The sequence below is a fragment of the Rhyacophila brunnea genome, unplaced genomic scaffold (genome assembly GCF_057557595.1).
Source record: "Rhyacophila brunnea isolate RB1 unplaced genomic scaffold, BYU_Rbru_1.0 scaffold_5, whole genome shotgun sequence".
Taxonomy (NCBI): Eukaryota; Metazoa; Arthropoda; class Insecta; order Trichoptera; family Rhyacophilidae; genus Rhyacophila; species Rhyacophila brunnea.
This window is the reverse complement of record NW_028233170.1, coordinates 8,521,069-8,537,176: the sequence shown is the minus strand read 5'-3', so window position 1 is coordinate 8,537,176 and position 16,108 is coordinate 8,521,069. Positions and strand designations below refer to the sequence as shown.

The 16,108-nt window shown below is 33.1% G+C and overlaps 1 protein-coding gene across 1 annotated transcript in view; it reads left to right on the top strand.

The window, feature by feature from the left end:
* The window catches only part of Kua (Plasmanylethanolamine desaturase Kua), a 100,130-nt gene extending 90,450 nt beyond the window's left edge, over nt 1–9,680 (top strand). The window contains exons 3-4 of the mRNA XM_085956150.1: nt 5,421–5,639; nt 7,278–9,680. Of these exons, the coding sequence (XP_085812276.1) occupies nt 5,421–5,639; nt 7,278–7,538 (480 nt within the window). The 3' untranslated portion in view covers nt 7,539–9,680. The remainder of the gene's footprint in view (nt 1–5,420; nt 5,640–7,277) is intronic.
* The last annotated feature ends 6,428 nt before the right edge of the window (nt 9,681–16,108 follow it).

Here is a 16,108-nt window from a genome sequence, read left to right as displayed (position 1 = left end):
TCGTATGTACGATTTTTTCAGAAAATGAGTTTTGTACACAGTGACGTCCCGTGGGGGTAGGCAGATTGAACGTTGCTTGAGGGCGGCAGGTACTCGAAAGGCGGCAAATCTAGGATAATCATTAAGTATATATAGAAATAGCTACATAAACTTAGTAATAACGGAAATATATTTCCATTAAAAAAATCAGCTCACTGGTTAGAAACAAAATGTATTAATTAACATACAAGGTTTCACAAGGCTGTATTTTTTTTGTCGGGTTCGCGATATCTAGCTTATTTCTGTTGTCCTTGGACGTCACGTCCTTGATCACCAGCAATGACACGTGCGGATTTGCGAATCATAGGACGTAGGTACATACTTACGTAATTTAAAATGTATCCAAATCAATCCAGTCACTCGCGAGTTTTGGAAGTTGTCAGTGTTAGTAATGTAGGTACATAAACACATTTCTTAGATAATATTTTAGTCACGGAAGGATGATAAAAATACTGTATAAAAATGGGTCGGCATTTTGGCGCTGCCTAGCGGCGGTATTTTGCTAAGAACATCACTGTTTGTACAGAATTTGTACCTAAAGTATGATATTATCTTTCAGAGCCAACTCATCTTTTGAGTATATGAATAACATAGGCCTAAAGTCGTGGCCCTCACATCCTGAAGCGGGTTAAGGGCGGTGTGATGTTCTACAGTAGTGTTCCTCAAATATTATGAACCATTTGGTCGCGACCCAACCAAGTAGCATTCGACCATTCGATATTGGATAAATAGCCATTTTTATTATTCTGATACCTACACGTCATTTATCATGTAGGTAGTTAGGTATATCAATCATTATATCACATCAAATTGTATTGTAGGTACAACTATATATTTTAAATATTATTTATCATTAAGTAGTATACCCGTCACGCTGAAGCTCTGTAAGCCCCCCTTTTACGGGCCATGTCTGACGTTTCTAAGAGCGGTTTCACACACAGGATTCACGTATCCAGTATATGTATGACGGATACGGCGTTTATTTAGTAAGAACGGGTATCTCCGTGTGAAAGGCTCCATTTGTTTTAATGTAAATATGATGTAAACTATGTACCTATTTGTCATACATAAATTGAGTATCTACTTGATTCTTCAGTGTGAAACCGCTCTTAGGAACGTCACCAAATAGCCGAAAGCCTATGGACATCAAGCGACTGAGAAATCTTAAATTGCGTTTTCCCAATAGGGTTATTTTTGGACATGCGATACCTTGGCTTTCAGGTAGAGTATATTGTTATTGAAGTAATACACATTCGGGTTAGCTCTTCGCGACTTATCATTTAGCCACCATCTTGTAGGGCGTGGGCTGGTCTATTAATTAATTGACGTCCAATCTGATAAAATTCCAAAGGGATTAAATTTTAACTCTCTTCGTTGATGGTAAAAATGTAGTAAATATGTACCTACTTAAATAAATTACCAATTTCGTTTTTAAGGCAGAGTAACCAAAGAACGCAGCATGGCGAGGTGTGGAATTTGCGAGGGGTTTACGAGACATTGCTCAACGCACAAAAAACAAACATCACATTGCTAAATTAGTACCATTAACATTTTCTTTGGACATCAATAACGTATACTTTACCGTACCGCCCTTATGTCACATGAGGTGATTTTTTCGAACGAAATCATAATATAGGTACTACGACGTAACATATTACGACGTCATACTATTTTGGGTATCTTTACCCCCCCCCCCCCCCCAAATGTTAAAATGTTTTTTTTTTTAAATATTTATAAGTACTTAAATCCCCGATCTCCAATATTATGTTTTCAGATCCTTTTATGATTATTGTTTACTTTGTGACGTCACATTTTCTCTGACCCCCCTCCCCCATCGTCACAAATCATCAAATTTTATCAGACCCCCCTGGGGCGTGACGTCACTTATGGACGGCCTCATAGAAAAAAATTGATTAACAATTCGACAAGTGTTTTTTTTTTGGCTTATGAGCCTGATCGACACGCGCGATTTTAACACATGTGTTTTCATGATCACGATCACTTACTCTTTCTTCTCTTAGTACTTCATCATGACAGTGTGAAACAGCAATCAAGTTCAGAACCCGTGAATTAAAAATAATTTACTAATTAATTAATTATATTGCGTCTTTCTACTCCTTTAAAGCGAATTCTCTACCTACTAGCGGAAAAATACGAAGCTTTCAATTTGAGACTTTTTTGATAATTTACAATTTAGACCGTTTTAATTAATAAATATGTATCTGAAAACATTGAAAAGATATATATTATTTATTAATTAATGTCTCATATTGCAAGCGTCGTATTGTTCCGCTAGGTGCCTCTCTCTGTTAGGTAGAGCATTCGCCTTAAACCGTGCTATTACTAGCCGAGCTTAAAATATGTTTTCACATTCGGGTTTTCCGCTGGCGTTAAAATAACCAGCATGGAATCGCAAATGACAATGATGCGTAAAACTCTGTAATTAAATTGAACGTAGTTGTGCAGAATGTAGCCAGCCCACAATAATGTCGAGCTGAGATAATGGCACTTTAGCAACAACATGATATTAAAAATGTATGTAAAATGTGAAATGTAAAATTGTAAATAGTATTTTATTTCATGAATAATTTGTTTGCGACTTGGCTATTTTCAGCAGAACGTAGAGAAAACCTTCTCGCATCTGATCTATATCATGTCTCTTTTTTTATTTTTTCTGGACTGGCTACTTTCTGCATAACTGTGTCCAATTGTCATTTTTGTCGATTCCGATACATCTTGGTTATTTGGGCGCGTTTTATCGCAGTGGGAAATATGAAAAAGCCATCCAAATTACATTACAGCGTATCAAATGTAAATTTCTAAATCACAATAATATTATACCTACCTAATGTATATCGACTTGCCTGTATTTTTTTAAATTTTAAAATATTCGAGTCATTCGAGAAATCTAAATTCAAACTGTAATGTAGGTATTCGCTACCATATTTCTTCATATAAAGTCGTTGAATAAGTGCTTTACCTTTATAGGATTACGTACTATGCATCCTGACTTGACGATGGGTCCTGAAATTCCGGCAGGTTTGTCACGTGCTTGTCTACGTGCAAGGGATCGATAGTTTGAGACCAACCGAAAATGCCATAATAGAATATTGTATTGTATCTATATTGAGAGTAGATTATTACATTTTATAGCTGGTGTAACATCATATTATTATGATATGATTTGTGTGCACTTTTACAACGTTTTTATTAGGTGGTTTTCTTATTTGTCCGGTGGTTGTTTATCCAGTAAAAATCTTGCAATCGATTTTTAACTAACTTTTAGAATATATCAGAACACGATGCCAATGCATATATTTTTTTAATACTTTTAGCCATCTTTAAGTACAATTGAATTCATTTTCAGTTGATTCTGTTTTGTATGAAAAGTTATTTCGGAAGAAATCCGTAATCCAATCCACTATTATTGGTTGCTAGGGGGTCTGGGGTCCTAGCAACTAAATTATTAATGCTGTGGAGGGCCCGGCGTGTCGGGTTGACCAGATAAGTGAGATAAACACACATCATAAATTAGCTTTAATAGTAAAAAAATCGCCTGCGGCGCTATTATACTTCATGACTATGAACATTTTAATTTATATAAATGTCCAATATATTTTCTGATTATTATGTGTCGATACTCGACAGCTCCATTATTAAAGTAGATGTATTGCAAATCGCCAATAATTCACTGTATAAGTACCCTCAATTTGAACTAAAACACAATTTGAAAAACATTAATGTAGTGTTTCACACTGTCTTTAATCTAAGCGGTGGGTAGGGGGCCCGTCAAATACCCTAGCCCAGTGGTCGGCAAACTCATTAGTCAATAAAGCCAAATATCAACAGTACAACGGTTGAGATTTCTTTTGAGAGCCAAATTTCTTAAACTTAAATTATATACGTACGTAGTAAGTAGGTACACTGCTAATTTACTTAATAAACTTTAGTTAAATTCCTAATTAACTTATAGGTAGGTACACTGAATAAAACTGAATATCATACGTAATAATGATCTTATTTATTAATAAAAATTAAATTGTAAGTAAGGTATCCATAAAATTGAATCATGACAATGACTGACATACTCAATGTGAATAATGGCCTTGCATCTCCTTGTAAAGTTTGGGTAAGTCAGGTTCGTATGTTGTTGATTTAATTTTAAGCTTCCAGGTTCCATTTAAAGATTCCAGGTTCTCATCAATAAATCGATTTCTCAATTTACTCTTGATTTCCTCTCTTGGAAATCTTTTTACTAACCACGAAACTTGCAATATTAACATTGTTGAAAGATTTTATTCAGTACCTAATTAAATACAGAACTTTATTTTTCTTGACTCTTCTCCTCAGCTGCTTTCTTCCTTGCATCATCGACAGAATATTTAGCACAAAATTACGAGTTTTTAGTTGTAGTATCTCTCTAAATTTGAATGCGCCAATTTTTCCCGACACATAAATACAGGTCGGGAAGCATTTAAGTTTTGAATAAACGCGAAGTCTCGGTCTCTTCAACATTACATTTACGGTTATCCTCTTCCATTTTCTTTGCTCCTTCTTTGTAGCCATGTCAAATATGACAGAGAGCATCTGTAGCAGAGCCGCACTCAAGGGGCCAAAGAGCCGCAGTTTGCCGACCACTGCCCTAGCCTGAGGGTCCGTTTCAGGATGTGGGGGCCATGGTGTAGGTACACCGAGTGCAATAGACAAAAGACCGATAAACGAGATATAAGGCTGTGTTGTATTGAGTAGGTTGTGTATAATTTAAATGCAATAATACTTTTTTTGTCCATTTTCAATTAATATGTTGGAACCTCAATATTAAAAAACGAAAATTCTGCGATAAACATTCTGCGAAAAGAACGACTACACCCACTACGGTGGTGGTGTAAATCAAAAGAACATTTTTTCGGTGGAATTCGGAATAAATATTGTATTGTTGTTTTAATTTAATAAAACGCATTTTTTTTAGTACTTATTCCACTTTTATTAAATAGATTAGGACCTGTTTCGTCCGCCTCAGAGGGACATTTTCAACTAGTTATATATATCGCCATGTATTGTGAAAATATGTAAAAATATTTATATGAAGAAGAAAATGAGCCTATGGGACTAATTTACATTCTCCTCCTTGGGCCCCCCCCCAATAATAATTTCTGGGTGCGCCACTGATACCAACCTAAAACACCAAGTAGGTATCTATCATTTTATTGATAATACGACAAGGAAAACATAAATTAATTAAATTCGCGAAAGTGATATCAGAATAATTACATGAAACGTGACGGAACTTTTACGAGCCAACAAATCGTTATTAAACATTCTGACCCTCCCTCCATTTTTTGTGAAAGTCTTCGATAAGTTCTAATAATTATTGTTTCCAGAATTTCCTGCGGCCGTTCCGAGAGCACCACATTGACCCGACGTCGATCACGAGGCACGACTTCATCGAGACCAATGGCGATAACTTCGCCGTGACGATTCCATTCCTGGCACGGATGACGTGGCAGTTCCTGACGGCCTCCGAGGATATCATCCAGGCCCAGTTCCAGTGGTCCTGCTACTGGTTCCTCTGCTCCATCTTTGTGGCGATGACTAATCAGGTAGATTACGACACCAATAACCAATAACAGGAGTCGATAGGTACCTATTTAATGTTAAGCCATTATCCACATGTTTTCTTATAAGCACTCGTCTACGCAGTATTTTTTTAAATGTATGCACCCATAACGAATCAAGTGGTATAAATAACCTACCAGCTACCTCAATCCTCCGGATTACCTTCCATGAGACATAGAGCCACAAACAAAGACTTCAAACGCAAAAGTGGATATTTTTTGTACGTAGGATTTTACCATTTATCACTCAATTGTTTTACAGTTAAATACACTAATTTAAAATACAGAAAGGGGGATTTGAGTAAGATTTTAAAAACTGTATTTGGTGCAGTACCCAATGATGAATCTGCTGCCAGGTTCTCACAAAACACGTAACATTATAATATGAGGAGGCAAGTTCTTATGGTTACTGAACTGATTGGGCCCAAATGAGGCTCGCGCATAGTTAATATTAAATTTGGCCCCAGGTGAATTCGACCGTTGCACGAAAAAAACAAAGAATAATGAAACGATAGGATTTCATAGTTAAATTTTATCAAATAGTTTATAATAATTTAAAACACGAGGTACGGGATGCTGTTTTGACCTGGAAGGAAGCAAGAAGACTGGCGAGCGACGGGGCTTCTTGGAGGCGCCGCGTGGTGTCCATATGCTTCAACTAAGGGGCGGATATGGCCGAAAAAGAAGAAGAAAGAAAAAGACTTGTGGTGTAGAATCATATACCTACCTAACTATGGGAAAATTCGACCCAATTATCCAAGAACATTTTTGACATGTTTCTACCAAGGCTTCGAACCGTTATTTTTTCAGTTCGGTTCCAGTTTTCGTTCCGAAAAAAATAACGGTTTTTCTGGTTTTTGGTTCAGTTCCGGTTCGAAGCCCTAGTTTCAGTTAAAGATATTGACAAAACTATAATATTAAAAAATAACTTTTTGTTACCGTGGAATATGCATTACAAAATAATATTGTTTTTCATTTATCTATTTTAATTACTTGTTATAACACAAATATCGACCGTGTTTAGGAAAAAGGGCGTAACCCTCACAGAGAACAAATTTTACAGGAGGGGCAAAAAACGTTTTTTGAATGATTTTGGTTCAATATTTAAAAAAAAATAGGCACAGACATTGGGTGCATGATGATTGATGATTTGGTGTAATATCTTCTCGATCTAATAATAATTAAAGAAGTTATTACCGAAAATTCATTAAAACTGAGGGTAAATGCTTTTTTCCTTAAATTAAAACTTAATTAAAACCTGAATTTAGATAATAATTGGGCATTTGCGGTTTATTTCCTTTTTACAGAACGTGTATTTAGTTGTATACATTGTTAATATCTAATAAAAGCACTTTTAGAAAAATCGAGGGTTACGTCCTTTTTCTTAACACAGTCAATATGGTAACATGAAAGTTTTTTCAATAAAAAGGCTAGAAGAATAAAATCTTGATTAAGTGATTATTTTGAAGTATTTTTCTTATAACTATGTAAGTATTTCAATTTAAGCTACAGAGCATTCATCATTATTTTAATAGATAGATAACAACCTCGCCTGTGTGATACAGTAGGAGTACGTATTTGGAAAACAACAATTTAAAGAAAAGTATTACTTAATCCTTCCAGATCCACAAATGGTCGCACACATACTTCGGCCTGCCTCCGTGGGTCGTCTGGCTGCAAGAGCACCGCATAATACTGCCGCGGCGCCATCACCGCATCCACCACGTCGCTCCCCACGAAACGTACTTCTGCATCACCACCGGCTGGCTCAACTGGCCACTGGAGAAGCTATACTTCTGGCCCTCCCTGGAGGTAGCCATCGAATACGCGACAGGATGCAAGCCCAGAGCCGACGACTTCAAATGGGCCCAGAAGACTTCGTGAGTTTCGTGCGACCCGGTGATCAGACGATTAACTGCGTTACTGGATTTGTGAGGAGTGATAATGGACAGTGGAAAAAACAGTTGTTTTTTGTGATGTGTAACAAAAAAGTTCAATTCAGATGATATGGTAGGTGCATTAAACTCATTATAAAATTGAATACAGCATTTTTATCTTCAGGGAGATCCCGGTCCTTTTCAAAAGAGGAAATTACGAGGGTTGTCCGTAAAATAAGGACCGTTCTCCAAGGCGCTGGAGTCGCGAGGAACGCTTTAACGTAAGATCCGGCAAGGCCAGTCAAGAAAATATTCATTAAAAGTTAAAAAATAATAAAGAAGTAATTTTAATCGATCTAAGGTCCTATATTAAAAAAAATGTCTTCCATGTTTCACAAAAAACATGGGTTTTCAAAATTTTAATTAGGGTATAGCCAGTGACGTCCCCAGACAAAGTGCCGCCCTTAGGCAGACTTAGAATGGCATTCCTTTTCATTATTACTCTCAAATTGTATGCGAAATTGTTAGATGCATAAATACCGATTTTTAAAATCTTTAACAGATAAATGCAACATACTTAGTTAAATTAAAAAAAATACATCCTACTGAGGATTACAGTATTTTCACGAAACCTACTCCCAAACAGCGGTGGTTCTATGAATTTGGAGGTCTGAGGCGCTGACAAGTTTGGAGGCCCCCTTGTGATTAAAAAAATTAAAATGTCAGATACTTTCTAAATAAGCAACCGCATCGTCCGCTCATGAAAACCGCTACTGCTTTCAAAAGTTTTAATGGTCGTATTCATTCATTCATTTGCCGCCCAAAACAACGCATGACCTGCCTACCCCTTATGGGACATCACTGAATATATCTAATTTTTTTTTATTCTACACATCTCCTATGGCCTGTCACTGTTTACTGACAACGGCTCCCAATCATTTTTGATTGAGAAATCTGTTAAAAATAAAACAAAAGTTTAACTTTTTGAGAACAAAAAGAAAAATGAAGATAAATGAATACCTGAATTAAATAAAGCACTAGCTGACAAGATATCAAATATTAAACTATAAATACAGTTCTTTATACCACTGACATCACCCTTTGGATGAGTCATAAAGAATAGCCACAAAAAAAAATTGTGACTAAAGAAAATAAAAAGACCTAAGTAAAATGTGTTTTATATAAAAGGCACTATGTGCCAAACCTGACAGCACTAAAATATTTTATATTAAAATGAGGAAAACAGTTTCAATTAATTAATTAAGTCTTTTGTTTTCAAATAATTTTAGGTGTTTTAACTCAATTTCACTTTTCACTATTAGTCATAATATTTTGTTTATGGAACAGTTCGGTTAATTAATGATAGTAATTTATAAAGAGTTTAGTGTACCTACATTTATATTTGAAATATTTTGTACTATGTTGTGTACAAAATATTTAATGGACAAACCCTAATTGGTGATTTTTCTAATAATTTTAGACAAGCATATTTATATAATATGGCCTTCAACTCTAAAAGAGCTGAACAAAATGATGATTAAATTATCAACATAAATCCATGTGACGGCACCATTTACCTCATCATATATTTAATTATTGCTGGAATGCGATGTGTATTGTTTGGTTGCGATGGCTTTAAGTACATGCAAATGACTATTGGTGTATTAAATTTCTTATTGAACTGTAAAATGCCTTAAACTACCTTTACAAATTTATACTCGACTGACAGTGGGAAATTGTAGTACCTATTTTGACAGCTAAAATGCGCCACATCTAAATTTTTATATAAATGTATTTTTATCTTAATCCTAATGGGGAAATTTAATAAATCGTTGTAATAATTATGCCTAGTAGCGTTTTTTGCTTAAATTCTTTATAATATCAATATTTCTATGATTTCAAAACCATTTTTGTAAAAAGGAAACCACTAAAATTTATATAAAATCAATAAAACGTCATTAATAGTTGAGGAGAGTTTGTAGAAATGGGTGTAAGTGCCAAATTTATTATTCAATGAATGTCCTGGTTCAAAAACATCATAGATTGGTTTGAGTTCAACACTCCACCCCTAATTAGAGCACCGATGGACAGGGAGAAAATGGTCAAACTCATTGTTGACGTCTGATAACAGACATAAGGGAAGAGAAGTAAATAAAAAAAACATATTATACCCATTTCTACCTTTTTCAAAGAAAAGTAGAACTTATTTTGGTTTTTGACTCACATTTTCTTTTCTACACTATGAACATAAAATTTAATGGATATAGCAAAATAACAATATTTCACTTTTAGGCACTTAGGCCCATTTCTACAAACAATCCTGAATATTATCGATTTAAATCGTTTTTGTCATAGAATAATTTTAATATTGCTAAGGGTATTTTTTTTTTTTTTTTTTTAAATATATCTTTCACAGATTGGCTAATTACTGTAAAGCCTAAATGCCAAACTATTTTAGCAATACTTATTTGATTTATCGAAATACTTATATGGCATGTAAGTTTTTTGGAATTAAAATATTCAGGAAATATTAATGGATTAAATAAAGGAAGATTCTTTCTATTTTATAGCAGACGTTTGTCATTTTATAGTAAAACATAAAAACGCTTACTACATATTTATATGTAGGTAATTTTTGTACAACAAATTTAATTATATAATATTGTATGAAAGAAACGAGTGACATTAATAAATCATGAAATATTAGGTTATATTTTTATGCACATTGGCAGTTTGATTGAACATTTTGTGTAAATATGCCTTTAACTTAAAAATATATTTTCTGTCAGAAAATAAGCAATGAGCTCTTTGCCTTGGCTTGTGACATGCCAAAGCCAGACTGTTGAGAAGTATCCAGAAACACTTTCTCACTTTTAATATATACCTTGAAATGTAACATAATTTTGCTGTTCAATGCTTGAATATTCTATTTATCAGAACACATCAACTTATCCTACGTTGAAGCAAAATCTCACAAAATATTTTTTAAGTAAGTGTGTCACCATTGCTAATTTAACTATATTGTTAAAACTATCTATTCTAGAACAGAATCATTTTCAAAAATAATTTCATCTGCCGCTCATACTCAAATATTGCAAGCGATCCTGGGATCCAGGATGAATCTAGAACCAAAATACGAAGGATAACATTTAATATATTTTCTGATTAAATTAACATGCAGTGTAAAAACGTGCGTTCGTTGAAAATCTGATTTTAATTAGTACCTAAGTAAACCATTTTATAGTTTTAATGTAATTTATATTAATTTAATTTAAAAAAAACATTGATCTTATGAATGGTTTTTTAACACATAACAGATAATAAATTTCAAACAAGCGTTTTTATTGTTTACGAAAATGATTCTGAACAGTAGAATAGAGGAAAATGCCTAAAAGCTTAGAAAAGGAATAGATTTATTTTTATAACGCTTGGCATTGAATAGTTTGTAATTTTATAAACATTATTTAAAATATTTCATTCACCAGTGATATTCACAATTGCAAATAAATAATATTTGAGCACAACTTTTCAAATTTATATTACCTATAAAAATGACTACTGTGAAAGTATATTTTTTATATATTATAAACTCTCAAAATGAGCTTTTTTCATAAGAAATTAATAAATAAATATGTAACAGAAATTCTGCAATCTTGGTTCAGTCCTGCACTCAATTTTTAAAGCAACTAAACAACTCTGTTATATAAATTATTTTATATTACATTAGCTACAAAAATGCCAATACTTTAAATTTACCATTTTGTACACCATTTTGTGCAGATGTTATGTTTTGACCAAAATAGAAATAAAGTTTGGTCATATAATGAAATTTAATTAAATGATTATATTACATACTGACAAGCTTGATGATAAAGTCGTTCAAACCAAATAAGAAAAAGGATAATTATTTATAATTTAATTTGAGTTTAAAATTTCTTTTCTTATAATATACTCTGTATCGAGCCAATTGCTCTAAACGTATTTTACACGGTGTACCACAATTCACGGAAAATTTTGCACTGTACAAACAATTTTGCCATTGACAAAAATGTTAAACACACCGAGTCCAATGACCAGCATGATGGGAAAAATAAACAGCGTCTCATACAAATATCTCCCGTGTGATTGCTTGCTTTATTTGGTTAGCCTCCCGGATATCTGATATTTCCAAGTGGTTGAGGACATAAGTTACTCAAATTATGTATGACGACATTCAAGCTCCATTCAGGCAACTGTAATCTTCAATGGTAGTGCTAATTATCGCTCATACATTGAATGCAATGTGGTTAACTATTCAAAATTATGATTGTTGAATATTGAAATAAATGTTAATATTTTGAACAAAATATGGAATCAAAAATCTTCATCTAAGTATTTCGAACAAGTTACCGCATGGAATTCGAAGATGATCAATAAATAACTGGCAATATCATCTTAATTCACAATTCAGTGCGATGGTCTGAATATAGTTGTATCGTGGGAGTTTTGTACGAGGCTTTGTTTGTTTTAATGTAAACTCTGTATTTGTCATACCATGTAAATACGCTTTGAGCTTTTATTTTAATGTGCTCTATTATCTTTTGATATTCTATAAAGGAAATAAAAATACCAACAAATTAATAAAAATAATTTTCATTTTCAAAGTGATAGTTTGCACTAAGAAAAGGGATAATTTCACTATGTGAATGGGGATGGTTAAGAATGTATTTTAATTTACAGCCAGTAAAAAAAAGTACATATTTTTGCAACCCTATTCTAGTTTAGGTCTGACAAGTACACAAATTGTTTTTCAATTTGTGTATAAGTTAGAGTATGAACCTAATAGGTTGAGCAAGTGGCTGACATCCATTTCTCATAAAACAAAATCTGTGAATACAAATCTCCACTCTGTGGAGGCCCATATGATCTTATTAGGATCGGACATGGTCAGAGAGAGATTCTAGTTTAGTGTTAACATGAGAATCAGTGCTCGACATCGACCAGAACGCACCAGAGCACTTATCGCTCCGCTCCGTCTTGTGGAAAAATTAAATATTGCATTCCGGTAGATATGTGAATTATCAAAAAGTAATAAAATACCAAACTTGTCAGAATCATAGTAAAAAAATTATATTTATGACATGATGTAAACTTCGATTTGCGTCTGTGGCGCAGAAAGCATTATACCGTAATCTTGCATGCCACAAGTTTAAAGACAGTTCCTCCATTTGATGGTCTGAGCTTTACAGGTATATTTCTATATTATACATATACTTACATAATATTATATAATAATACATAAATATGTAAATATTTTAGGAAAATTATCGAGTGCTTCGGTTCGTAAAATCTTCCATTTCGAGTGCTGATGTGAATTAATCCTGCGTCTACACTCAAAATAGTTTGTGCTCAGTATTTTTTGTTTACCAATATAACACATTAAAGAATAATGATTATTTTAAAGGTTAGATTAAAAAGATACAGACTATTCTATATGAGGTGTCTAATTCCAAAAAGCGATAAGTCCACATTTGGTCAAAATCGAAAAAAAAATACCCACGTATTCGTTGTATAATTTTACACAATATCTATAAAGATCTATAAATTCCTAAACGCGACATAACCCTACGAAAAAAAAAATATTAAGTCTCGATTTATTACAAAAAGCGCCAAGTCTGTGTTTCATATTATTTAAAACTTGGTTGATTTCGCGCATGTTTAAGTCAACCAATAAGGGAACGTTCAATATTGAAAAGGGCGTCTCCCATGCTGTAGCATCTGGTAAACTTATGACAGTGCCACGGAAATATGTGCCTTATGCGGGATAAATTAAAAAGTGAAGTACAAGTAGAGCTAAGTCCATTTTTATTTTGCCTATATTTATTACATTTAAGAGTTTATCGGCTGAAACAAATTGCCATTTGGTTCTAATTTCGATATAGAATACAACGGGGAAAAAAATCTCACGTTAAAACAAATAATTGAAGCTAGAAACATAAAAACGTTGTTTCCCGATAATATCGAATCGTGGACTTGTCGTTTTTTGTAATTAGACGCCTCATATAAAAAAGTGTGACATAAAACCGATTGAAAATATTTCTAAAATTATTATGTGCTATTTATCTATTTTGATGTTTCACGATAATACAAAAGAAATACGTAAAAAATTACAAGAAAAAATAGACATAATAATGTAAATTGTAATATAATAAACTCAAACATACAATGTGTCAAATGTACATTTCCAATTAGATATGACAAGTAATGTCAGTCCTGTCACCAATGTTAACTCAAGGAACGACAACTCTTTAGTGAGAATTTTCCCTTTTCAAGTGCAAACAATTACCTAATCGTGAATGAATTTTTGCCAAACAAATGTACGATTAAATGCCCTATAAAAACTATAAGGATTAGTCCCAATTAGTTTTTATATATTTGTGTTGAAATACTAGTTGTTAAAACTAATTTTATTGAGAAAGTTTAAAAAGTCTAACAAATTAAACAGTACAAAACGTTATACATAAATATTGATGAGATTACCACCACATCTGCATTGTTTAATTTCAACTAAACAGGTCCAATGTTTTCTTAGTGATTTAATTAATAATAATATAATATTATTATAGGTAGAGTTTGTGTGTATAGATAATGTTCTTTGAGAAATGCTGCCTTTATAAGAAAATTGATTATGAATCAAAATGTTTGAACTGCTGATTTATTATTCACTTACCATGAGCTTTAAATATCCGATGTTGATGGAAAATATATATTTTGGCCGCAATTGCCCGTTGCTATATTTGCAAAGTGATATTCATATTAAGTGGCAGTACAACAGCATTTAAATTATCAAAACATTGCATAAATAAAATACTATTTATACAAAAGTTATTTGGATTTTTCATATCACCCCGTTTCCCATGGTTACATATAAATATTGTACGTATTACATTTCACCGTGAGCTTTCTTATCAGAAAGAGATGACTGTATGCTAAACAGTCATCTCTATAGCACCGAGATAAACAAATTACACGTTGTTCTGTAAGTATTTCCAATTTAATTACATACCTATTTTCTACTTCTTTCCCTTGTATTTCGGTAGTTTTTAGTACAAGTCGGTTTACAGGAAGCCAGGGGGAACTGTGCCAATTTCCATAGCTGATTTTGGCAAAATTCATGAATTCAAGATTGAAAACCTAACCTAACCTAACCTAACAAGTAATCCAATATATCGGCTATTTTCAAAATTTGTTCGCTGCTCACTTCTGTAAACCGACAAGAACCGTGTTTTATTTAGACATGAATTTTATCTCAGTATTATTATACGACCCATACAGGTTGGACGGTCTTTAATATACAATCATATATTTCCGATACAACATTTCACGGTGAAGTGTGATAGGGCGAACTGCATAATATGTACAAATTTCCGGACACGGATTCCTATGTACATGCAATGACAGTCTCCTTATTAAATGGCTATTTAGCGTTTACTTTAAAACTTAACCTGAATATAAAAAATTTTCTTCAATAAATAAATAAATACTAATTTAAATAATTTCATATTTTCATTTTTGCAAAATCTAATATGGTTCCTATTATTGGAAAGTGACAGTTGAATTCTATAAGGTAAGGCTGGTAAGGACCTTCGTCGCTGTTGAGAGTTATATTTTGACTTGATGTTTCCTCAGTATCCTCGAAATGGCATCAGTAATAATCTGCTCCTCCTGATTAATATATTGTGTCTTTAGAATGGCTTCTGTAACGAGCCCGAAACGTTGAGGAAAAACAGAGGAAGGACACACGGTGACAACCCTCTATCACGTTAACGAACAGCCGTGGATACCTCAAACACTGAGGGTATTGTCCGGCTATCTGCGAATTTTGTTATTATTAACTTACCCATGAAACGTTATATAGTAAAACCACGTTAATTCGAAATTGATGGGACAGAAAATAGAAAAAAAAATTAATTATGGAATACAAAATGCATGGCAAAAAGTTTTCAAAATTTTTTTTGTTCCATTTTCATAAAATTGTTTGAAATCACATGATTTTATGAATTTTAGCGAAAATTTCGAATTACGGCGAATTTCGGGTTAATCATGTGTTTATATTAACTAGGTTTTGCTTCTCAGTACGGCTACCACATTTAAACAATACAGTTAACCATCTTTTCTACTAAATTAACTAAAAATATTTACCGCTAACTATATTTCAGGAACACGTACTCGCAGTGTTTTCCCTAAACGCATCCATCTAATCATCATTCCGGAATCACGTCCTAAAACCCAACATTTTCATTCATATCGCACCGTGAGTGTAAAACCAAGGCATCTGCAAAGTTTTGTTAGGAGAAATTGAGTTTCTAAAAAAAAACCATAATATTTGGTTTATATCTACATTATATTGCATGTTCTTTCAGTTACTTCACTTTTACATTATCAAGTTCGCGAATTTTGCAGTTGTTTTCCATTAAATCTCGAAATTGAAAAAATTGCAGATGCCATGGTTTTACACTCACGGTGCGATATGTCTTCTATCTTACTCAAACGAAAACGATTATAATATGCGTGCTGAATACTTTGTCACTCGCAGTT